This window comes from Exophiala mesophila (assembly GCF_000836275.1).
Source record: "Exophiala mesophila strain CBS 40295 unplaced genomic scaffold supercont1.4, whole genome shotgun sequence".
Classification (NCBI taxonomy): Eukaryota; Fungi; Ascomycota; class Eurotiomycetes; order Chaetothyriales; family Herpotrichiellaceae; genus Exophiala; species Exophiala mesophila.
Genome location: NW_015622507.1, coordinates 132786 through 154212, shown reverse-complemented (window position 1 = coordinate 154212; position 21427 = coordinate 132786). Strand labels below are relative to the sequence as shown.

General features: G+C 51.7%; 9 protein-coding genes across 9 annotated transcripts; 4 read left to right on the top strand and 5 right to left on the bottom strand.

Moving 5' to 3' along the window:
• Nucleotides 1–50: 50 nt before the first annotated feature.
• PV10_05325 (uncharacterized protein) lies at nt 51–2799 on the bottom strand. Its single transcript, XM_016369978.1, has one exon. The coding sequence runs from the start codon at nt 2346–2348 to the stop codon at nt 282–284; it is 2067 nt and encodes a 688-aa protein (XP_016222271.1). The 5' UTR covers nt 2349–2799; the 3' UTR covers nt 51–281.
• Nucleotides 2800–3167: 368 nt separating this feature from the next.
• PV10_05324 (uncharacterized protein) lies at nt 3168–4584 on the top strand. The gene is made up of 2 exons (XM_016369977.1): nt 3168–4150; nt 4206–4584. The coding sequence occupies exons 1-2, from the start codon at nt 3714–3716 to the stop codon at nt 4318–4320; spliced, it is 552 nt and encodes a 183-aa protein (XP_016222270.1). The 5' UTR covers nt 3168–3713; the 3' UTR covers nt 4321–4584.
• Nucleotides 4585–4827: 243 nt separating this feature from the next.
• On the top strand, nt 4828–6234 carry PV10_05323 (uncharacterized protein). Its single transcript, XM_016369976.1, has 2 exons — nt 4828–5563; nt 5620–6234. Exons 1-2 carry the CDS (start codon nt 5159–5161, stop codon nt 5917–5919), a joined length of 705 nt encoding a protein of 234 aa, XP_016222269.1. The 5' UTR covers nt 4828–5158; the 3' UTR covers nt 5920–6234.
• On the bottom strand, nt 5979–6959 carry PV10_05322 (uncharacterized protein). Its single transcript, XM_016369975.1, has one exon. It carries the CDS (start codon nt 6892–6894, stop codon nt 6010–6012), a length of 885 nt encoding a protein of 294 aa, XP_016222268.1. The 5' UTR covers nt 6895–6959; the 3' UTR covers nt 5979–6009.
• Nucleotides 6960–7463: 504 nt separating this feature from the next.
• Nucleotides 7464–10281, top strand: PV10_05321 (uncharacterized protein). The gene is made up of 3 exons (XM_016369974.1): nt 7464–8281; nt 8334–9651; nt 9703–10281. The coding sequence occupies exons 1-3, from the start codon at nt 7714–7716 to the stop codon at nt 9779–9781; spliced, it is 1965 nt and encodes a 654-aa protein (XP_016222267.1). The 5' UTR covers nt 7464–7713; the 3' UTR covers nt 9782–10281.
• Nucleotides 10282–10288: 7 nt separating this feature from the next.
• PV10_05320 (uncharacterized protein) lies at nt 10289–13168 on the bottom strand (the record flags this gene model as incomplete). Its single annotated transcript, XM_016369973.1, has 6 exons — nt 10289–11093; nt 11218–11512; nt 11670–12108; nt 12182–12234; nt 12387–12560; nt 13078–13168. 6 exons carry the CDS (start codon nt 13166–13168, stop codon nt 10289–10291), a joined length of 1857 nt encoding a protein of 618 aa, XP_016222266.1.
• Nucleotides 13169–13263: 95 nt separating this feature from the next.
• Nucleotides 13264–17024, bottom strand: PV10_05319 (uncharacterized protein). The gene has a single exon (XM_016369972.1). It carries the CDS (start codon nt 16738–16740, stop codon nt 13867–13869), a length of 2874 nt encoding a protein of 957 aa, XP_016222265.1. The 5' UTR covers nt 16741–17024; the 3' UTR covers nt 13264–13866.
• Nucleotides 17025–17547: 523 nt separating this feature from the next.
• PV10_05318 (2-methylcitrate dehydratase) lies at nt 17548–19600 on the top strand. The gene has a single exon (XM_016369971.1). The coding sequence runs from the start codon at nt 17790–17792 to the stop codon at nt 19458–19460; it is 1671 nt and encodes a 556-aa protein (XP_016222264.1). The 5' UTR covers nt 17548–17789; the 3' UTR covers nt 19461–19600.
• Nucleotides 19601–19698: 98 nt separating this feature from the next.
• On the bottom strand, nt 19699–20933 carry PV10_05317 (uncharacterized protein; the record flags this gene model as incomplete). Its single annotated transcript, XM_016369970.1, has 2 exons — nt 20736–20933; nt 19699–20630 (listed from the first exon to the last, which is right to left on the bottom strand). The coding sequence occupies exons 1-2, from the start codon at nt 20851–20853 to the stop codon at nt 19699–19701; spliced, it is 1050 nt and encodes a 349-aa protein (XP_016222263.1). The 5' UTR covers nt 20854–20933.
• Between the last annotated feature and the right edge of the window lie 494 nt (nt 20934–21427).

Sequence of the window (21427 nt, the reverse complement as noted above, 5' to 3'; positions counted from 1 at the left end):
TGCCTCTCGGCCGCAGCCTCACGTGATACTACTGATATCAATGGCAGTGCGAAGAGACAATGCTCATGTACATGGTGTGAAACCAACACTCCGTCCGCATCCCTGCCTGGCATTCTGGCAAAAAAGGTCGAAATCACCTTACTGAACTTCCTGGAGTGATCGAAATCAAATTTGTAATTCATTTCTCGTACGAGATCTCTTTTAACCCGCGAGACCACCGTTGATCTATGCAACCAAACCACCGTCGCCATGCACGAAAGACCATATCTATACCACCGACATCAATAGCTGAATCCTTCAACGTGTAGATAGATTCCTTGTGCCCCTGTTCCTTTGTGGACGGCACGTTCATCACTGAGAGCCACGACGCTTCGCCGTACGTCATCTTGCAATCCCTTGGGACCGCACACCACAACTGCACTCTCTCCTTCGGCCTCTTCGAGCACTTTCCGGATGATGGATCTTGGCTTTGGACGACCAGACACGAGTTTTAGTAGCGGTGCTGGTCTTTGGCTGTCTGAATCTGTGGGCTTCTCATCGATCGTAGAGGACGATGCGTCACTCGATGACCGTGGTCCGCAGCAGCATGCCATTGGGGCACCGTCTTCATCGACTGTCTTTTTGCAACAGCATCCTCCAGCAGAGATTTCCTGCTCCGGCTCCTGAGGTTCAACCACCTGCACCCGGATCTTGTCCTCACTCTGTGTCTTGCTCTCTCCTCGCAGCAATGACGAAGCGCTGGTTTCCTCCTCAGGCTCACCATGCACTTGTGGCACGCAGGAGGTGTTCTTGTTCAACTCTTGCAGCTCTTCATCGCATGTCATATAGATGCTAATGTTCAATTCGATATCCGCATACCCCTCCACGTTGCGGATAGTCTCAACGTCATCGAGGGCCTGCTCCAGTTGTGACTGAAACCAACTCAGACGGTCGCGTGCTTTGATGACCCAGACGAACCGCACTCTTTTGGTGACTATAGCCCAGGTCCCTTGCTGGCTGCTTTTCCACCTCTGCACAATATCTCGCATCAATGGAACAGTAAATGTAGCCCCTGTCCCTCCAGCCAAAAACACCACGCTGTCGAATTGGCGCAGTGGTCGATGAGTGCCATACGGGCCTTCCACACCAACAAGCTTTCTTTGAACCATGCGCGAGTTGTTGCTGGAGGACAGTCCGTCATGTCTCGTTGCAAAGCGATGGAACCGCTTTGTCCCTCCGCTCCGAGCTTGAACTAGGAACTCCAGCTTCTTGTCAGATGGCAGAGAAGCTATGCTGAACGGATGACTTTGCAAGGGTACAACCGAGTGGCAGGAGAGGAAGACGTGTTGACCTGGAGTCCATTTGAGGACAGGGTTGTCGATCGAGATGCGCGTGACATTGCCGGGAAGAGGCGTCAGTGTAGCATGGTTCGCCCATAGCCAGTTTCGACCTGGAGACTTTGGATGGAAAAAGGACAGGTTGGCTAGCAGGGTCACAAGAATGCGAGCGAGTCGATCAAAGAAGAATAGAGCGACGGCAACCCATATATATGTTCGGCTCAGGGGGGCGTGAAGCATGATGGCACCGACAGCGCCAGCGAATAGGACGAGGTGCGAGACGACAAACAGCTCGTAATTGAATCTCCTGATAGGGATGAAGGAGAAAATGACTACGGCGGTGAGGACGAGATAGGCGGCGAAGCCGGTCTGGCTTAGGTTATCGGTGGAGATCTTTCTCCAAATGTAATCGTAGCGAGCCCAACTGCGGAACCAGAACATCATGTGAAAGGTTGCAGTCAGCCACATGATGCGGGCAGCCCAGCGGTGCAACCAGTTGAGGCGCTCATAGCTGGTTCCCGTGAGCAAGCCAATGAGGTTCTGCTTTCCAGCTAGAAGGAATAGAAGAGGGAGTTGGGTGACAGCAATGCAGCCGCATCGATAGGCAATGTTTTCCCAGCTCCATTGACTTTCGGTGTCGTAGCCCCAGAAGCAGAAAACGCAGACAACGGTGAGATAGGCAAGGACGATCAGAGTCTTTCCTAGTGGGGGAGATGATATCCTCAAGCGTGCTAGGTGTAAAGTTGGGAGCGATGCCGAATTGATCTCACGGACTATGGCAGTGAGGGTGGCATACCAGAGAGGAAGGAAGTGTTTTGGTCTGGCGTTGAGGCTTCTTTGTCGCTGCCACAAGAGAATATAGTCAAGCAGATTGATGAGTGCAGCAAAGGCGATGACGGAACCAATGACGACCCAAAACATCTTCTGCATGTAGAAATAGCCAGGGACCTGAGAAGACCCTCCGCCCATACTACCGCCCATACTACCGCCCATACTACCGTGACCGGCATGTTGACGTGCAAGGAGCGTCATGTCGAGGATTAGGCTGGTGCAGGGAAGGCTGATGGAGACGAGGGTGATGATAATATGGTGCAGCAGTTATGGTGGGAGCGGTAATTGCCAGGCCATTTCTGGGGGTTGAAATCGAGATAAATCGAGGAGTTGGACCAGACAAGGTGTCAAGGTATGAGACAGATATGAAGAGATCCTAGCAACAGTAAGACTTGAGGTTCAGCAGATGGGGTCAAGGTGTTGACGGAGCTGGCGTCAGGGCTCCAGGGCGAAGAATTGGGTCGGCGGGATCGAGTGACCACGATGAGCAAGATTCTGAGTGATTGATGGAGAATTAAGAATGATCATGTCATAGTCGTCGTCAGTGTCCTTGGATATTGTGCTGTGCTGACGGAACTCCGAAGGATCCCCCGAGAAACAATAGACAATCAAACGATTCAACGACAAGAAGGTCAAGTCAAGTCCAGGTCAGCGTCTCGTGGTGGGGAAAGAAATTCCAAAATCGAGGACACAGAAACATGCTCAAAAGGACTTGGAACACATGGTGGGGGGCAGGGGTTTAGGCAGGCTAATCCATGCCTAGTTAGCCTATTCACACCAACCTGAGGCCTGGCCAGGGCGACCCTCCGGCGCCCTGATCCCCTCAACATTAGAGGCTGGCCAGAGGCATGAAAAGAATTAGGTTGTGCCCAGCGGCGCCACAGCCGTTCAGGTCCCGCTAAAATGAGCAGGTTTACGAGTACTCCGTATGATGACCACATTGCCACCAACGAACTCTGGGCGTAGGATTTGGTCGCCCTTTTCCGTAGGCTGAATACCTCCATCTACGGAGTATTCAGAGGCTGAAGAGCCGCCCGAGGCCCCCCTCAGCCCAGGGTCCACCACCCAACACTTGAAAAGTGCTCTGGAGCTCCTATGTTCTTCGCCAAGTGGCACCCGTCCACGATTCCGATCCTCACCAAAGATTAAGACACGGAAGAACAGCACATAGAAAAGTAAATAAGGAAACCCTGTCAGCCTGTACTCCTATACTGTACATCCTACAACCTGTAACCTGTGCCTGTACCTCCAGGCTTTACCGGAACCATTCAACACCTGGCACCCCACATTTCACCACAAAGACACGAAAACACGAAACCATTGCCAGACAATTTGTGTTCTTTGGCACGACTTTGAATTACACATCATCTCATCCCATTTCGACTCTACCAGTTTCATCTTCAAACTGTCACCAGCCCAACGATTGTTGCCCGTTTTCGACTTTCTACAAAGCCCCCAAGTTTCCAGCGCACAAAGCAGCTTCTGTCACTCTCACTCGATCATCTCTCATTTCTCGCCCAAAACAACAGAGACATTCTTTTGATCACATATTTCAGTCTACTCACCATGTCGCACAGTCACTCCTCGTCGTCATCAGATGACATGTCCATGGTCATGGTCTTTACAACTTCCCACCACACACCATTGTACGCCAACTCATGGACCCCCGAGTCCGGCGGTGCTTACGCTGGCACCTGCATTTTTCTTCTGGTCTTGGCCATGATTTTCCGCTCCTTGTTGGCACTCAAGACGATTCTCGAGTTCAGATGGTCAGCATCGGCTCGACAACGACGATTCGTTTTGATCAAAGGGAGGTCTACGGAGGCAGGAAGAATTGACCAAGACCTTGATGCAAAGTCTGGGTCGTTGGTGACGGCCCAAGGGGTGGAAGAAAACGTCAAGGTGGTCCAGGCACAATCCAAACACGTCCTACCATTTCGATTCTCGGTTGATCTTCCACGAGCCATTCTCGTCACCGTCCTCGTCGCTGTCTCATATCTCCTGTAAGTGCAAACCAATTAAGCCCGTCCCGCACGCACACACTGACTCATGCACCAGGATGTTGGCGGTCATGACCATGAACGTTGGCTATTTCCTTTCCGTCTTAGCCGGTGTCTTCATTTCCGAACTTGCTGTGGGACGGTATCTGAATAGTGACGAGCATTCGCATTGAGAGAATTGAGAGAATTGAGAGAATTGAGAGAATTGAGAGAATTGAGAGAATTGAGAGAATTGAGAGACGATACAAACATGATGGTACGGGTTGGGATTTAGGGGCATGGCGTTGGCACGTGATATCCAGGGCATTATCTTCAGCGAGATGCATCGACACCAACACAAGGGTTGAACTTGTCTACTTACGGAGTAGCTTTCCAATATCATTTTTAGTTGCCAATCCTTTTTCTCTGCACTGGTTGATCTTGTCTGAACAACAACTTGACGCCTAGCATGGGCATTAATGCCTTACTCTGAGGGGACATTACGTCTGCTCCATGTCACCTGCTTCCTACCTTCCTACCTACCTGGTAGTCATTCCTCCTCGTCCCTTGTTTTAACCTTTTGGGCCCTCGGGCCCCTTGTCAGCCAGCCGCAGACTCCACATGAGCAAGTTTTCTTTTCGACGTTCTTCTTTTTTTAATTGACAGGTGTGCATCTGTCTCTTTTCGACCATCTGCCATCCAAGCCATCGCACTTTCTGACTAGTTTGGTGAGAAACAAGCTCGGCTAAGCAAGATTAAGCATTGTCACCTCTGTGAAGAATCCCTCAACGCGCATAGGTAGTTGATGCTTGTTGTCCAACTATGTAAGTGGGCATTCGCATTCACAAGAACGTCAAGAACCCCTCGTCATCTCACCTTCACCCACCACCGTTCCCCCTCGGCATATTCGTTCTTGCCTACTTATTTAACACAACTGACACAAGTCTCCAACCTCACGACCATTGCCACTTTTTGTCCTTTGCTCTCATCCCATCTGCCTTCAAGTCTAACACAAATCCCACTTCGTCCAATATGAGATCTCGCCTCATCCTTGGGCTCTTGTCCCTTCCACTCATTGTCTCTGCCCACTTCCACATGCTCTACCCATCTCCACGCAGCGATGAGGACGACTCTGAAGCCACCTTCCCATGTGGTGGCTTTGCCATCTCCAAGAACCGCACCCAACTCTCGACCGTCGCCTTCCCGCTTGCATTGGAGATGGGCCACGATCGCACTGTGATTCAGGTCCTCCTCGCCGTGGGCAATGACCCCGGTGACAATTTCAACATCGTCCTCGAGCCTACCTTCCAACAACAGGGCGAAGGTTCTTTCTGTCTTCCCACCGTGCATCTACCTGCCAGTCTCAACCTCACAGCAGGCACCAACGGAACAATTCAAGTCGTTACCGATGGAGAGGGTGGTGGTGGTCTCTACGTTGTGAGTATCCCTTTGACTCTTGCTGCAACCCTGCTGACGTGGGGTCCCCTCCCCAGTGCGCCGACGTAACATTCGACTCCGTCCCTTCAACCACCACGCTCCCCTCGGTTTGCACCAATGGCACAGGCGTCACCGCGTTCCCCTTGGACAACCCTATCAATGCAAACGAATCTACCGCAGATGGTCAATCTCAAGACTCTTCTTCTGCCTCGCCCTCCTCCTCGGCTTCCCAATCAGCTTCATCAACAAGTACCCAGACTGGGGCTGTGGGTTCCTCCACCAACCATGCTGCAATGAACTCGGTGGGCTGGGGCCTGTTCGGTGCCGCCATCTTGGGAGGTGTCGCTTTGATATAGAGCACGATTGTATTCAGTTTCTAGCTGTCCATCTAAGAGAGCTCAATGCGTGATTGGGTCCAAAATAGATCATTCTGACATCATCCCTGCTCATGGCCAAGTTTCTATCTTGTTCCACTCAGGGCCATCTGACTCACCGTCCTCGGTTGACAATGTCCAAATTTGTCTGGTTGCTTTCTCAGGATCTGTCAGATCTACCGCCTCGACCTCTTCAGGAGTGATGACTGCTACCCGGAAATGCTTCCGTGCCAGGTGCTCCTCAGCGAGATGCCCTGCCTTCTGTCCGAGTGCCTCCCCTGCCTGTTCATCTTTGCCTTTGTGAATCGGTTTTCCAGGAGGCGGATTTTTGAAGGAACCTCGCATCTGCGGCGAAAGATTCTCAAAATGGTTCTCGATCTCCCGTCGCCAAGACCAACCCCCTTGTTGTTGCTGCGCGTGACCATCCTCGTCGCTCACCCGCATATATCTGCCCAACTCGGCCTTGACAGTCACAGTCCCCGAGTTTTGGGCTTCCTCCCCGCCTTCAATATCGTCCGCAGCCAATATCCATGCCTTGCCGCGGATCCGCCATTGTGTCTTTGTGTCTCGCACCCAGTACACGGCTTCAACGGGCCCACCCCCTCCAGTGCCTGATCGCGACTGTTCGAGGGTACCCTTCCCCTTTCCCGTCGCAAAGAGGTCGTATACCTTGTGCATACGTGCGTCCGTGGTGAAAGTCGGGCAGTCAGATTCGTAGATTGCCGGGTTCTTTTGTAGCTTGTTGTGTTCATTCTCAGGCAATTCCGCCCAGAACCCGCGGTGAATGCAGTACCGCACCCGAGGAAGTCCGGACGAATTGACCGTACTCAGGGCAAATTCTGCTGATGCCCCACCCGCTCGCGCGACGTGCTCTTGAAACATCTTCTTCCATGGTGCTTCTGGTCTTTTGGTGGGCCGCTGATGGAGTTGTTGCTGTGCTGCTGCGGCGTGAGACATGGTCAAGGTGCGTCGGAGGTTGGTGAGGCGGGAGACGCTCGAGTTTGATGCTGCCAGCGTGCAAGCCGGGAGCGGTCTACCTGACACTTTTTACAGTCACACAAGGGAAAAATCAGGTTGGGCGTTGAGATTGCAAAGAGGATTCTTCTTGCACGAGCGCAGTTTGTCTACCCACTTTGTTCTGTCATCAGGGCTTCACAAACGTGGCCGGTAGAACAAGCAGAGAGAAGTCATGGTCATCATAGAACGCGAGCATGACGTCGAGACTCAGCCACCCGCACTGGTAAACATCATAATACAATAATTATTATGGCCAGATGACAAACCGTTCTGTCGGAGCCTGTGTGGGGTGTCTTTATTCTGCCAGCCTTCACCGCCATTCAGCCAGGGCTGAACCACGTGACCGAGCTCGGCCAAGGGGGCTCCATGCGTCTCCCGGGAGATGCGTCGTGTCTGTTGATCAATCCTAAAGCGGCTAGTGCTGTCTACCCATCAGTTGGCGGTAGCCCCTTCCCCCCGCTGCGGTGGTCGCTGTTGCCAATTGTCCATTGTCCATTGTCCATCGCCCATGGTAACTCTGACTCCATCTCATGTTTTCCTTGTGATTCAGCCGCCGGTCCTTGGCTTGATCCAAACAACTACCCATACACTCCTCCAAGGCGCCGCTTGCGAAGGAGAGATTCGCACCTGGCCTAGTTCATCGTCACGCAGTTCTCGTTCGATCTTGCCGTTCAACTTGCCAGCGTCCAAGAGTGACTGTTGCTGCTGAGGACCCGACGTTTTCTCTCCGTTCCCCATCTGATCCATCAATAACAAAACATGGCTGTCAGCAACAGTGGTCCTCTATCTCCAAAATCGCAACAAGACCTCAATCTTGTCATGCCTTTACCGCCACCGCTACTTCATACCAGATCAGGCAACCAAACCTATGATCGCCCACAAACACCAACACAATCCAATGCCTTCACCAGTCCCGTCCAAACTCCTCAAGGCAGCCCCAGCAAGAAACAATTTCCCCCCGGTGCCAATGATCTCCCCAATGTCTTCGACAGTGCCATGAAGCTGGCTCCCATGTCACCCACCAAGTCTCAGCCAAAGTCTCCATCCAAGTACGAGCACGGCAACAAAGACCCCTTTGGTGACCAGACTGCGCAGTTTTACCCCGGTCGCGCCGAAAGCCCTACACGACAGTCCAACAAGGAGAATGCACCTGCCTCACCCCTCAAGTATAATCTTGATGGCCAACAGAACCATGCCGCCGTCTCGAGGCACGAACAATACCACAAGTCAGAGTCCAAAAAGACCATTACCCGGGGCTTGACTACCGAAGAATTGCAGAAACTGGCTCTGCCCAAAGTCAAACGCCTGGCCAATGTAACGCAGTTGTGTATGTTTCGTCCTGTCCCATGACCATCCTCCGTCTAACAGAACTTGTCCAGATTTTCTCGATCACTATTTTGACCTTCTTTCCTACGTCCACAATCGTCAGAACAGAGAAGCAGCCTTCAAGTCGTCTTACCCAGACCCTCCTGCAACCGCTCAAGACGATTTTGACGCTGCTCGTCACAAATACCTTGGCCGTGAACGTGCCAACTTGCGAAAGAGACGAACCCGCCTTCGACATGGCGACTTCCAGATCTTGACTCAAGTAGGCCAGGGCGGTTATGGTCAAGTCTACCTGGCGCAAAAGAAAGACACTAGAGAAGTCTGCGCGCTGAAGGTCATGCGAAAGAAGCTCCTCTTCAAACTGGATGAGGTCCGACACATCTTGACCGAGAGAGATATCTTGACCGCTGCCAAGTCCGACTGGCTCGTCAAACTTCTCTATTCTTTCCAAGATGACGAGCAAATCTACTTGGCCATGGAGTACGTCCCTGGTGGTGACTTCCGCACTTTGCTAAACAACACTGGTGTCCTCCACAACCGACACGCGCGATTCTACATTGCCGAAATGTTTTCATGCGTCGATGCACTGCACACTTTGGGCTACATCCATCGCGATCTCAAACCCGAAAACTTCTTGATCGATGCTACAGGCCATGTCAAGTTGACCGATTTCGGTCTCGCCGCAGGCATGTTGAGCCCTATCAAAATTGAAAGCATGCGCATCAAATTAGAGGAGGTAGGAAACACTCCAGTTCCTTTTGGAATGCCTGCTGTGGAGGAACGATCCGCCGACCAACGACGCGAAGGCTATCGTTCCCTGCGAAAGAAGGAAATCAACTATGCAAAGTCGATTGTAGGGTCGCCCGACTACATGGCTCCTGAAGTCCTCAAAGGTGAACAGTACGACTTCACTGTCGACTACTGGTCCCTGGGCTGCATGCTCTTTGAGGCCCTCGCTGGCTACCCTCCCTTCGCTGGCGCCACTGTCGACGAAACTTGGCAGAATCTCAAACGATGGCAACGCGTTCTTCGAAAGCCCATCTACGACGATCCGAACTATTTCCTCAGCAAGCGTACCTGGGATCTCATCACGCGCCTGGTGGCTGGTAAGGAGCAGCGTTTCAAGGGCATCTCCGAGATACACAAGCATGAGTACTTTGCCGAGGTGGATTTCAACGCTTTGAGAGAACAGAAAGCCCCCTTTGTCCCCGAGCTCGACTCGGACACGGATGCGGGATACTTTGACGATTTCAGCAATGAAGCTGACATGGCAAAATACAAGGAGGTCCATGATAAGCAAAGAGCCTTGGAAGACATGGCCGAGAGAGATGAAAAGATGCAAAAGTCGCTCTTTGTTGGCTTTACATTCAGGTTCGTCATCTCCATTCACCCACAGCGACAATGTTACTAATCTTCTCACAGACACCGCAAGCCAGACAACGAAGGAGGTAGCCCGAGAAAGAAAATTGAGACCGACGGAACTTTTGGCACCATCTTCTAAGTGCGCCAGTCTAACCTCCACTTGGAGAATTGCATGACATTGATTTTAGAGGGTACGAGGACTGTATGTTTTGTTTGGCTTGGTCGCTGAGGATCTCTCAGAGCATGAAGGTGTCGGGATGGAGCACGAACAACACGTAATGCTGGATGCGCTGGAAATTGGAACGATTAACAAATGCGGGACGGTCACCGCAAGGGGCAGCCCAAGGAGTTGCTACGGTCAGTCTTTGTTGCGTCTGCTATTGGTGCCGCGGTTGAATCGTTGGCGATGAGAGACGAATGGAGGAACTCGATGAAATCAGCCAAGTTGCCTCCAATGTGGTCGATACTACAACATGAACTGCGGCTTTCGCCAGTGGCCAATTGATTCAGTCACTCATTGGGGTGGTTTCGCTTGATGTCGTTCATCATCATTTAGGGATGTGTGTAGTGTGAACATGATTAGTTTACCACGAACAATCTCTCTAATGGCACCGAGTTTCCTTCATCTTCCCATGTGCGATAGTCATCAATTGACTTGAGTCTTGTCGATGTTCTCCTTGCTCTTGATGGACAGTTTCTTCGTTTCTTCATGCAGCTCCTTCAGCTTGGTCTCGTTGAGCTTGCCAACATCCATGCCAGTGGCCTCCATCCACTTGGGATCGATGTTCTCGACATTCAGATAGGGGCTCACATCCTCCTTGTTGACGAGGGCCTTGACCGTACCCATGCCTAGGAAAGCCCACTGGTTCTTCTTAGCGGGTCCCAGATACTCGATGTCAAAGTCCTCGTATCTCGGGGTCTTGATGACCTCGGTGTAGTGCAACGAGCTCCCGGGCCAGACGGCATTGACTCGGCCCGTCTCATTGTTCTTGTACCACGAGCGACAATCCTCGACCCATACGGTGTGGCGCACCCATTCCTGGCAGTGCTCGTTAAAGGCGTCGGTCACGTCCTGCTTGGGCGCGATGCTGGCAATATACTCGGATTGGATCTTCTTGATCAGCTGGACCGCGTACATGCTGACCTGCATTAATGGACCCATGACCGAGCCATTCTCCACAGGCCAATTGGGTCCGATGAATGTCAGGAAGTTGGGAAAGTCTGGAATCGCCAACCCTAGGTATCCCTCAGGGCACACTTTCCATTTTTCGGCCAGGTCGACGCCAGATTGACCCACGATAGGGAAGCGTGGTCGATACGACACGTCAAAGCCCGTTGCGCACACAATTGTGTCCGGCTCCACGCGTGTGCCGTCCTTGCCAATCACTCCAGTCTCATCGATCTCGACAACTTCGGTGAAGTGGACGTTGACATTTGGTTTCTGGATAGCCCTGTGAAGAGCGAGGTGGACATCGTGTCAGTACGAACGGTCTTGATGCAAAGAGGAAATGGCTTTCAGGCAAGATAGTGAACAAGTCGGAAACATGGAGATGGAAGACAGGGGGTGACACTCACTCCATGTACGGATCGCCAGGGGTGATTCTCCTACAGCCAATGCCAAATGTCGGGGTGAATCCCTTTAGAAGTCTTTCATCTTTGATCATCTCGCCCATACGTTGCTTGAGCGCTAATTGGCCCTGAGCTTGTGCCTCGGAATTCTTATAGAAACTACCCCAAAGGCCATTGACTTGATCTTCGATCGATTTGGCATGCTCCACGATCTTGTAGGGATCGCGGAAAGACTGCTTCTGTTCATCCGTGTACGAGTGGTTTGCACCAAAGTTGTCGGCGATTTGAACAAACCAGACGCCTGGTACGAGTCAGGAGGGTTAGTCTATGGTAGACTCGTGTACAAGGGAATGTGGGCGTGATGATAGATGTCTTGTCCATCATCATGACCAAACTTTGGATGAGATGGCAAGCAAGAATCGAGGGACAAATGAGAAAGAGGTTCTTGTGACACTCACCAGTCCGAACAAACACATCCATCTGTTTAACATGTGGCTGCATAGTAGGCACAGTCTGAATGCTACTGGCGCCACTGCCAATCACGACGACTTTGTCCTTCTTCCACTGTTCCTCTTGGTACTCCTTATCCCACCTGGCCGTGTGGAGGACCTTGCCCTTGAACTTCTCGATGCCAGGGATATTGGGCCATTTGTAATTGTTGAGGATTCCGGTGCCGTGGAGCAAGACATGGCAACGGTCTTCAAAGATGCGCGTCGCACCGGTGGTAGTATTGGTTTCCTTAAGCTTGACCAGCCATTCACCGGTCTGTTGCTGCCAGTAGCATCCAACCACTTCGGTGTTGAAGGTCATATACTTGCGGAGACCCCACACTTCGCAAACTTTGTCCAGGTACTTCCAGATGTCTGGCGAGTATGAGAAGAAGCGGGGCCAGTCGGGCTGTATAGTAGCAAAATCAGTAATCAAATGTCAAGATGATCCCCTTAGCTCGCCACAAGAGACATATGCTTACATTCAGCGCAAACGGGTAAGTATATGCATGGCTTGGGATATCACATGCACATCCTAGACGACTCCACGTCAGCTTGCATTACTCCTCCTGATGCTATACGCAATTGATTTGCAATGTCTCTTGGCAATTGGCATCTCGTGAGACATGGGCTTTTGGGAAAAACAAAAAATGTCGACTCAAGAGGATTAGATGTTAAGAGACATACCAGGATATCGATTCTCCAACCACGTCCCACCGATATCTGCATTTTTCTCATAAATGACGTGCTCGACGTTCTCGCAAAACTTCTGAATATGGTATGCATTCATGATCCCTGTCACGCCTGCCCCGATGGACAGAACGCGGATTTTACGGGTGTAAGGTCCATTGAGGACAATATCTGTGTGTTGACGAGGTCAATGTGTTAGCGAAATGAGCGATCTCGGATAAGACAATTTGTCAATGTATTGCAATCAGCAGAAGACAAGTCAGCAACGATCGTTTGTCGACCCTCGGCTTGTACTGCCGCCATTCTCACGTCTAACAATAGCGGCGGAATATCCAACATGTTTCCACAGTCAAAGTCGCCAAGTGCTGACGAGTCTATTACTGGGGTTGTATGGACATGCTGATACACCTCGAGCGTATTTCAGGCCAGGGCCCAGCCTTACAGAGAAATCTGTACGACGTGGGTTGGATTGGTGGGCCAGTTTCCCTGTCAGCAAGGCCAACTCTTGCATTTGATGCGGTCATCATTGTGAGTTGAGGTATACAGGGTCATTCGTCAGGCAACCAATGCACAGTCGTGGTGTACTTGTAGTCGGTCCATCTCGAAAGTAGGGCGTGCCTCTCTGTCTTTGCCGTCTGGGAAAGAGTCTCGCTGGGATGCAAGCAAGCACTGTAGAACGTTGACTCACCAGGAATCTCGTACTCCTCCTTGCGGGGGACCTGATTGTTCGCATATCCATCGGTGGCCCAATTGGCCATTGCATTAATATCGGGGGCCATGACGAATGAGACGTGGTTTCACTGTTGGCTATTTGGTATTGGATCAAAAGCACAGTTTAGGTAGAAGGACGAAAGAGAAGAGGAAGTAGAGGAGGGCGTTGCCAAAGTTTAATATCAATTCTCGATCTAGGTCTGGGCTGTATTCAAACGAGCTATTTAGTACGGCGTTCCTAGTATCACCTGCTAAAAGAAAAGAAACGAATCCCTTGGTACACGTTGTCATTAACCCGATCAGCCATAATCATCCACTGAGAGCCCACACAGACCCCTCCTGAATGTAACGACTCAGCGCGCTTCGCAGCGCGGTACGCCTGGTAGTCTAAGACTTGATCAATTACGCACGGAGTGGAACATCCAGCACGTCCAACTCCGCACAAGCCAATCACAGTCATCACCGCGGGCCATCTGGGCCGATGTCTTGTGGAGAAGCGGGGAAGTAGTCGTTCTCAAATTCCCTCCTCGGTAAGATGCTGCAATGGTGAGAAGTGGCTGATTCATGATATCCGAGGTCATCAGATGCAGACTTACACCTAACTGTCGAGTAAGCCGGCGCAGACCAATGAAATATGTCGCTAAGTCCGTACGCTCCTATGTTGATACCCGTCAAGCAGGTGAAGTCAACCAAGCAATCACAATCACGTGACTCAACTAGTCCGAAGAAATCGTCGTCTCACGGTCCCATGGTCGCATGATGTCAATTAGTAGGTTCCTTGTAAAGACAGATCTCCCGAGTTCCGGCCGACCGACAAGGTAAAGGGGCCATCCGGCATAACCCAGTTCTGCTGGACGGCTGACCAGTAGCTCAGGTCTTTCCTCGTTAATGTAAGATTGACAAGCTCAGAAGAGCCTGGTTCAAGCTCGATTTTGGTGAAGTTGCGTAACACTTTGACTGGAGTATCAATCGCCTCTCCTGTAGTTGTCTCGACAATGGAGGGTGGGAAGCCCACATATAGTTGGACAACTTCCTTTCCCTTGCGACTGCCCGTGTTGGTCACGCGAATCTGGACATGAGCATGACTGTCGAAGAGAGAAGGATTTCCGCCTTCAGATCCTCCAGCCTGGCTCGGTTCTTGAGTTTGGGCATAGCCATCAGGATAGGGGTATGGCTCGTTTCGTACTTCATCCACGGTGGAGATGTATGGATAGATGTATTTGCGCAGCTTCCGGAACCCACTGGGGAGAAGTGCTTCTTTCGGGGACGGGAGGGATTCGTCATATGTTGGCGGCGTGATTCCCTTGGGGCGAGGCGCTGGGAGTGGAGACTTTGGTTTTAGAGAAGTCACTTTGAGATTTGAGAGCTCGAAGGAGGTGTATGACAGGCCGTAGCCAAATGGGTATCGTGGGACAATTCCCTGGCGGTCGAAATGTCGATAATCAATGTAGAGACCTTCATTAAAATCCACTTGCGGGATAAAGGCGTTGGGATAGTAGAGAACAGGTGCTCCAGGGCCATAATCCGCGAGGCTTTTGCCAAGGGTGTACGGCAATCTTCCAGAAGCATCAACTCGACCGAAGAGTACATCTGCTAGCGCATTCCCACTTTCCTGGCCAGGAAGATTGGCGAAAAGGATTGCCTTGACAGATGAGATGTTGACAAACTCTTCAACAATGACGGGACCGACAGAATGGATGACGACAATTACGGGGCCTCCGCAAGTATCTGCCACACTGCGTATAAGTTTGGCGCCACCCTTTTGGATCTCGAGATCATTTCTGTCAGCCCTCTGCGATGCCCAGATACGATGTCCTTCACCCGAGTCGGCATTCCCAAAGACGATGCACAAGTCCTGATCAGCAAGCGTCTTCTCCAAGCTGCGAGAGACTTTGTTTGTAAGAGAGGTGCTGATGTCGACCTTGGAAAGATCAAAACTACTGTTCAGAGCAGAGAGAGGGTCAACCAAGTAGGTGAAGTCGGTGGCACCGGAGCCCCATCCGACAGCCAGGGTTCCTTGATTGCAACCTCGGTCCTCACAATAGTTTGCCCCTTTACCTGGACCTGCATCTTCGCCAACGATTGCCACCTTCTTGCGACCAGAGCCTCCTAGCTGCTCAAGGGATGGATCAAGTGGGAGAAGACCGTTCTCGTTTTTTAGCAGGACAAGGCCTTCGCTTGCGACTTGTCGAGCGATTTGAATACTGTCATCACTTTCGGTCTCGATGAATTTGTTCACGATAACTTTTTCCTGCTTGGTGGAACTGCCAAAGTGTGGGACACCATATTCATCAGACGTCCAGGAAGAGAAATTAGGGCCCTCGGTATCCCACGAGTCCTGGCCTAATTGATACCATGCTGCAACGATACGCGTGACCATATCATTCAGCCTTGACACAGGTAATGAACCGTTGAGAACAGCGAGGGTCAAGTGGTGCCCAAACAGTGGAGCTCCATCTATCCAGTGCAGTCCATCACCAGGCATGGACATGTCGAGGCCAGCGAGTGCTGAAGCAACGCCGCTTCGTTGTGCCAGCCAGTCAGACTGGACGAAGCCTTGGAACCCCAGCTCATCCTTGAGAATGCCATTCATGAGTTTACTGTTTGCACAAGCATAGGAGTTGTTGAGCATCTGGTAAGAACACATGATGCTGGCAACCCCAGCTCTGACGCTTTCGGCAAATGGCCAAAGATAGAGTTCGTGCAGGGTTCGGTCATCTATATTTGAAGATAGCGCCTCTGGAATCCCCCACTCAAAAGACTTTCGAAAGTGTTCTTGCTCGTTGCCGATCAGGTGCTTTGCCGTGGCCATAACTCCCTGGGACTGTATGCCGTGGATGGTTTCAGCGGCGGCGACAGCTTGAAGAACGGGATCACTACCAAAACCTTCCCACACTCTTCCCCCGGCAGGATTTCTGCCAAGTGGTCCCATGGCTGGGCCGAGAAGGACATTGACTCCTTTGAGTTTTGCTTGATGGGCATGCGCTACCCCTCGCCTTCGCATCAGGTCGCGATTCCACGTGGCGCCTACCGTGATTCCAGCGGGAAAGGAGGTTGCGTGGTCGGCAAATCTGATGCCAAGGGGACCATCTTGTAGGCACAGGCTGGGGAACCCGGCAGAGATGGCTGGAGCGGTATTGCCAACACAAAGGTCTTGAGCCCAGCCTGTGCCTGTAGTGATGTTGACCTTCTCAAGAAGGCTCAGCCGATCGACGAGGATCTTTGCTTTTTCGTAGCTCTTCTCCCAGGACGAGACAGAGCCTCCCAAGGGGGTGGGGTACCATGGCGGGGATTGGCCATTGATCTGGTGTTGACCGATGGTCCAAACCCAATAACCGCTTCCTCCGACGACAGAAACGATGACAACAATGACGAGGATACAGAATGCAATGTAAGATTTGGTGAGACGATGGCCTGACAGGAACGAGCGGCTGCTCAAGGAGGAAGAGCAGAGGTCGGCTTTGGAGTATGAGATTGCCTTGTTGGAGCCAGGTCCGGCCAATAGGGAGGCCGCCTGGGATGAATCAAGGTGGGAGTCTCGAGGCAAGGCTGTGGAGTCCTGATCCGACAGATCTCCGTCGTCGTCGTCGGGGAGATTCTGCAGAGACTCGTAGCGTGGACTGAGGTCGCGAGGAGCCATCTGTATGTGTGAAGGCCGTACCACCACGGTCCACGGCCACGCTGGCTGGACTCGAAATGATGAATGCAATGGCCAATCAAAAGGGGACGGGGGACGTTCGCGAAGGAGTTCGGTGACAGGGGTCCAAATCAGAGACCGAAAGCGGCGTCCAAGCCCCGACGGGTTGAGGCGAAATATGGACAATAAGGGAATTTGGTGGGAAAGGAAAAGTGGAAGACGGTAGGTGCTCGGAGGTGGAAGGGAAGGATGACTAGAGAGAGTACTAGAGAGAGTCTAGTTGGTTGGTGCCGGCAGCTAAACGGTTAGAGGCTTGATCTGAGAACCAAGGCCAGTCTCACCAAATCACTCCACGAGAAAGTGTCACCTTCAACGCGGGGAGAGTGCCTCTAACACTCTGTTTAGACCACTCGGTTCCCCCTAAACAGGCCTCCACAGGTCTTCTTCCAGCTGGTCGACACTAGAAACAAAAGCCGGAGGAAGGTAGACCGTCAGGGAGATGGCCGGGACCACGCCGAGGCCGAGGCAAAATTGATCGGGCCTCTATCGGCGAGGTGGGTGAATGAGGGGTGCGGATAGGGTCGAAAGAAGGGTAGCTGCGGATATCGTCAGGCGAGTTCAAAGTCACTCTGGGCGGTAGAATAGGTGATCAGGTACATGGATTACCAGGGCAATGGGCGGTAGAGGCCCATCCAGCACTGAATAGGATGGGGCAAAGGGAGCTTGGAGGTTCGAGGTTCGCGGTGTGAGGCTTGAGGCTTTTGAAAGAAAATCAAAGGTCCAAGAGAATGAATCCGAGGAAGAATATATTTTGGATCGTGACTTCCATTTTCAACTTGACTTGACTTGATCTCGTTCTTGCCTCTCTACTCGCATTACCAATCGTCAATCGTCACTTCCCTCTTGTTCGCTCCTTCTTCTTGCCAGTTCTGCACGTTGCTGTCAAGAGGAAGTCGCAGACCAAAGTTGAGAGCTTCCTCCTCTCTCCACCTCTTTTTGTTTTCTCCCCTCCTCTTCTCTCCTCTTCTACTCTGACCACAACAAGTCAAATCATGCTTGCATCTTCTGCCATCAAACGACTGCCCCTGCGACGACTGGCTACTGGCAACTGTGCTGTCCGAGCTTCCTCATCGGCCTTGATCCACCGAGCTTCCTCCTTTGCTCCTGCTCCTTCGCATCTGACCAGATCCATCCCCGCCATGACCTCCTCTTTCTCGACCTCTGCCACCAAAAAGTCTGGGGCCCCAACAGGAGCTCCCTCGGTCGCATACGATCCTGAAATCACCGATATCGCCAGCTATGTCCACAACTACAAGATCGACTCGGAACTTGCTTTGGACACTGCTCGATACATCCTGCTCGACACCATCGGCTGTGGTCTCGAAGCTTTGAGATTTCCCCAAGCCACCGCCCTCCTTGGCCCTACCGTCCCGGGCACCGTCGTCCCCAACGGAACCAAAGTCCCCGGCACTCCTTACCAATTGGACCCCATCAACGGTGCCTTCAACATTGGTGCTCTGATCCGGTGGCTCGATTTCAATGACTGCTGGTTGGCCGCCGAATGGGGTCATCCATCTGACAACTTGGGTGCCATCCTCGGTCTCGCTGACTGGATTGCAAGAACAAACAAAGCCGGAGGAAACATCGCTGGTGGAAAGATCCCTACAATCAGAGATGTCTTGGAAGGCATGATCAAAGCCCACGAAATCCAGGGTGTTTTGGCTCTGGAGAACTCGTTCAACAAGGTTGGTCTTGACCACGTTCTCTTGGTCAAGGTCGCCTCTACCGCCGTTGTCAGCAAGATGCTGGGTCTCACTGAAGAGGAGACCAAGGCGGCCGTTTCTCAAGCCTTTGTCGACGGTCAGGCTCTCCGAACATACCGTCACTCTCCCAACACCATGTCTCGAAAGTCATGGGCTGCTGGTGATGCTTGCCAGAGAGCTGTCAGCCTTGCTTTCAAGGTCAAGCAAGGCCAATCTGGTATTCCCACCGTCCTCTCTGCCCCCGTCTGGGGCTTCTACGATGTCCTGTTCAAGGGCAAGAAGTTTGAGTTCCAACGCCCTTACGGCAGCTACGTCATGGAGAATGTCCTGTTCAAGGTCTCGTATCCCGCCGAATTCCACTCCCAGACGGCTGTCGAGGCTGCACAGAAGATTTACAAGATCCTCGCAGACCAGGGCAAGTCTGCTAAGGACATCAAGGAGATCACCAACCGAACCCACGAAGCCTGCATTCGAATCATTGACAAGCAATTCAAGCCCATGGACAACTTTGCTGATCGTGACCACTGCGTCCAGTACATGGTGGCCAACATGTTGGTCTTCAACCGGCTCGTGGCCACCGATTATCTTGATGGCAGTGAAGCGGCTACATCTCCTCTTCTTGAGGATCTCCGAAAGCGTATCAAGTGCGTTGAGGACCCTCAATTCACAAAGGACTACCACGACCCTGCCCTGCGAACCATCTCCAACGCTCTCACCGTCACTCTGAACGATGGAACCGTTCTCGATGAGGTGGTGGTAGAAGCACCTCTTGGACACCGTCTCAGAAGAGACGAGGCCAAACCCGAAATTTTGGACAAGTATAAGAGACATTTGGCCCCTCACTTTGATGCAGCCAAGATCCAGGACCTTGTCGCACTTGGTACTGATGCTTCTAAGCTCGACAAGATGACGGTTGACGAGTATCTTGACTTGTATGCCAAGGAGAAGATGGAATGGTAAATGGTGGAAATTTAGGGAGATTGGATTTTGCCTGGGAACACGTCCCGGCCTGACATGGTTGCCTCCTTGTGATATACAACGATAGAAGCATGATATAGGATACAAAAGCTCACAATCACAAACATCCTTGCCTATTGATAGTTCTGGCCTTTTTAATATCTCACCCTGACACCGGCAGTCCAAGCATGGCTATAGCGTTGGACGGAGAACAGGATGATCATAGTCATTGGTTGCACTCTCAGGATCTGGAGCGCGTTGTGTCTACCAAGTCATCCTGGCTCCCAACCTGAGCATGCGCTGCCCCTTCCTCGCTTCTCCTCTCTTGCAACTTTTTGGGATCGACATCTCTCTCCGGCACAAAAACATATATCGGCCATTCAGCGCCGATTGTTCTCTTGACGGCGATCGGCAATGCCGTCCACATCGTCTTGGGCATGGGGATCAATATGCTCGTAGTGTCAAGCCATTGTTTGTACCTGGTCCAATTCGGACCATCTGGTCCATCATCTTCAAACTTCTTCTTAGCTCCAGGCCGTTCTTGCAAGGTCAGTCCACTGACAAACAGGAGCAGAAGGGTCAAGAAGAATGGCCCCACGATACTCGCATACTGAGCAGCGTACGGCCCACTCCCGCTTGGAATGTAGCCGTATGCTGACGGTGACACGGCGATGGTGAAGATGGCAAATTGCACCAAAATTTCGCCAAAATAGTTGGGATGGCGGCTCCATGCAAACAAGCCAACGTCACAGGTGCGACCTTTGTGGGCTGGGTTGGAGCGGAAACGATATTTCTGTACATCCGCAATGGCCTCGGTCGCAAAGCCCACCACCCACATGATGATCCCAACTACATCGGCTGCAGTTCCGAACTGTGGCATCTCATGTCTACCGGCAACGTTGGGTGAATTGAGAATGGTCACAGGCAGACTGACGGCCCAAACCCAAAGCATTTGAAACACCCAGAAGCCCAGAAAAGGGAAGAATTTGTCGCGTTTGTCGTCGAAACGGGTGTCGGTACCGGTCTTGAGGATGCGGAACAGGAGGAATCCCGAAAGTCGCAGTGACCAAAGTATAAGGAAGATGGACACCACAATCTGTCGCGCTGTATGGACGGGTGAAAGGGCCAAGGTCAGGATACTAACAATGGCGAAATTGGTGCCACCCGCAAAATCTTGAGACCAACACGAGATGAGTTAGCCAAAGTCACGTTTTTGGCGACGACTTTTCTTGCTATGTAAAGAAAACACCAAGTACATGGCAAGCACAAGTCACTTACCTGTCAGCTTGTCGAACTTGAATGTAAAGGCAATGGAGAATCCCAAGAGTTGATACCCGACAGTGACTAGCAGTGTGATGGCGAGGTAATAATTGTCCAAGACATGATGAACTGCCATTGCGACGAGTGAGTCGCTACGGAAAAATGATCCAAGTTAGGTCTTGTGGTGGACTTGTGAACGTGGCTGTTTCAGAAGCGAGAGCATGTTTGGAAATCCAAGAATTTATAATATCTAGTTCCCCTTGAATTTCTGAGTGTATCTTTGGTAGACGTCACTAGCCGGCCTCGATAGACAAAGAGAATCTGAATGGTAGTTATTAAACTTCGCACGTTGACACTGGGTTGAGTGTTATGTCACATAGCCGCCGTGAATTGGTCGAGCTCGGATCAGGCTGTCGCGAAAAGAGCCGGAAATGGATAGCGGAGTTATGAGAGGTGTGTTCCATATGTAGCATACCCCTACCGTGTATCTAAGTAACCCAGTCTCACGGTCGTGTAGAGAGCTGTACGGAGCACCTTAGACATGTTGAATCGTACTCCAGACTGACCATGAGGCAAACTTGAAGGCAGATATGACAGATGACGTCGATGATATGATACGAAGATCGTGCCAGATCGGGTTAGCCGTTGGCATTTCGGATGATTGTTATAACGTGTGTGCAAATCAGCGTTGAAGTACCTGAATCAAGGAA

Bases quoted from the DNA above. Each gene is read 5' to 3' on its own strand.
- PV10_05319 (XM_016369972.1), bottom strand. From the start codon at position 16,740: ATGGCTCCTCGCGACCTCAGTCCACGCTACGAGTCTCTGCAGAATCTC.
- PV10_05322 (XM_016369975.1), bottom strand. From the start codon at position 6,894: ATGTCTCACGCCGCAGCAGCACAGCAACAACTCCATCAGCGGCCCACC.
- PV10_05321 (XM_016369974.1), top strand. From the start codon at position 7,714: ATGGCTGTCAGCAACAGTGGTCCTCTATCTCCAAAATCGCAACAAGAC. The intron at 8,282-8,333 runs GTATGTTTCGTC...GAACTTGTCCAG, and splicing joins GGCCAATGTAACGCAGTTGT to ATTTTCTCGATCACTATTTT. The intron at 9,652-9,702 runs GTTCGTCATCTC...ATCTTCTCACAG, and splicing joins TTTGTTGGCTTTACATTCAG to ACACCGCAAGCCAGACAACG.
- PV10_05318 (XM_016369971.1), top strand. From the start codon at position 17,790: ATGCTTGCATCTTCTGCCATCAAACGACTGCCCCTGCGACGACTGGCT.
- PV10_05325 (XM_016369978.1), bottom strand. From the start codon at position 2,348: ATGACGCTCCTTGCACGTCAACATGCCGGTCACGGTAGTATGGGCGGT.
- PV10_05324 (XM_016369977.1), top strand. From the start codon at position 3,714: ATGTCGCACAGTCACTCCTCGTCGTCATCAGATGACATGTCCATGGTC. The intron at 4,151-4,205 runs GTAAGTGCAAAC...CTCATGCACCAG, and splicing joins GTCGCTGTCTCATATCTCCT to GATGTTGGCGGTCATGACCA.
- PV10_05323 (XM_016369976.1), top strand. From the start codon at position 5,159: ATGAGATCTCGCCTCATCCTTGGGCTCTTGTCCCTTCCACTCATTGTC. The intron at 5,564-5,619 runs GTGAGTATCCCT...TCCCCTCCCCAG, and splicing joins GTGGTGGTGGTCTCTACGTT to TGCGCCGACGTAACATTCGA.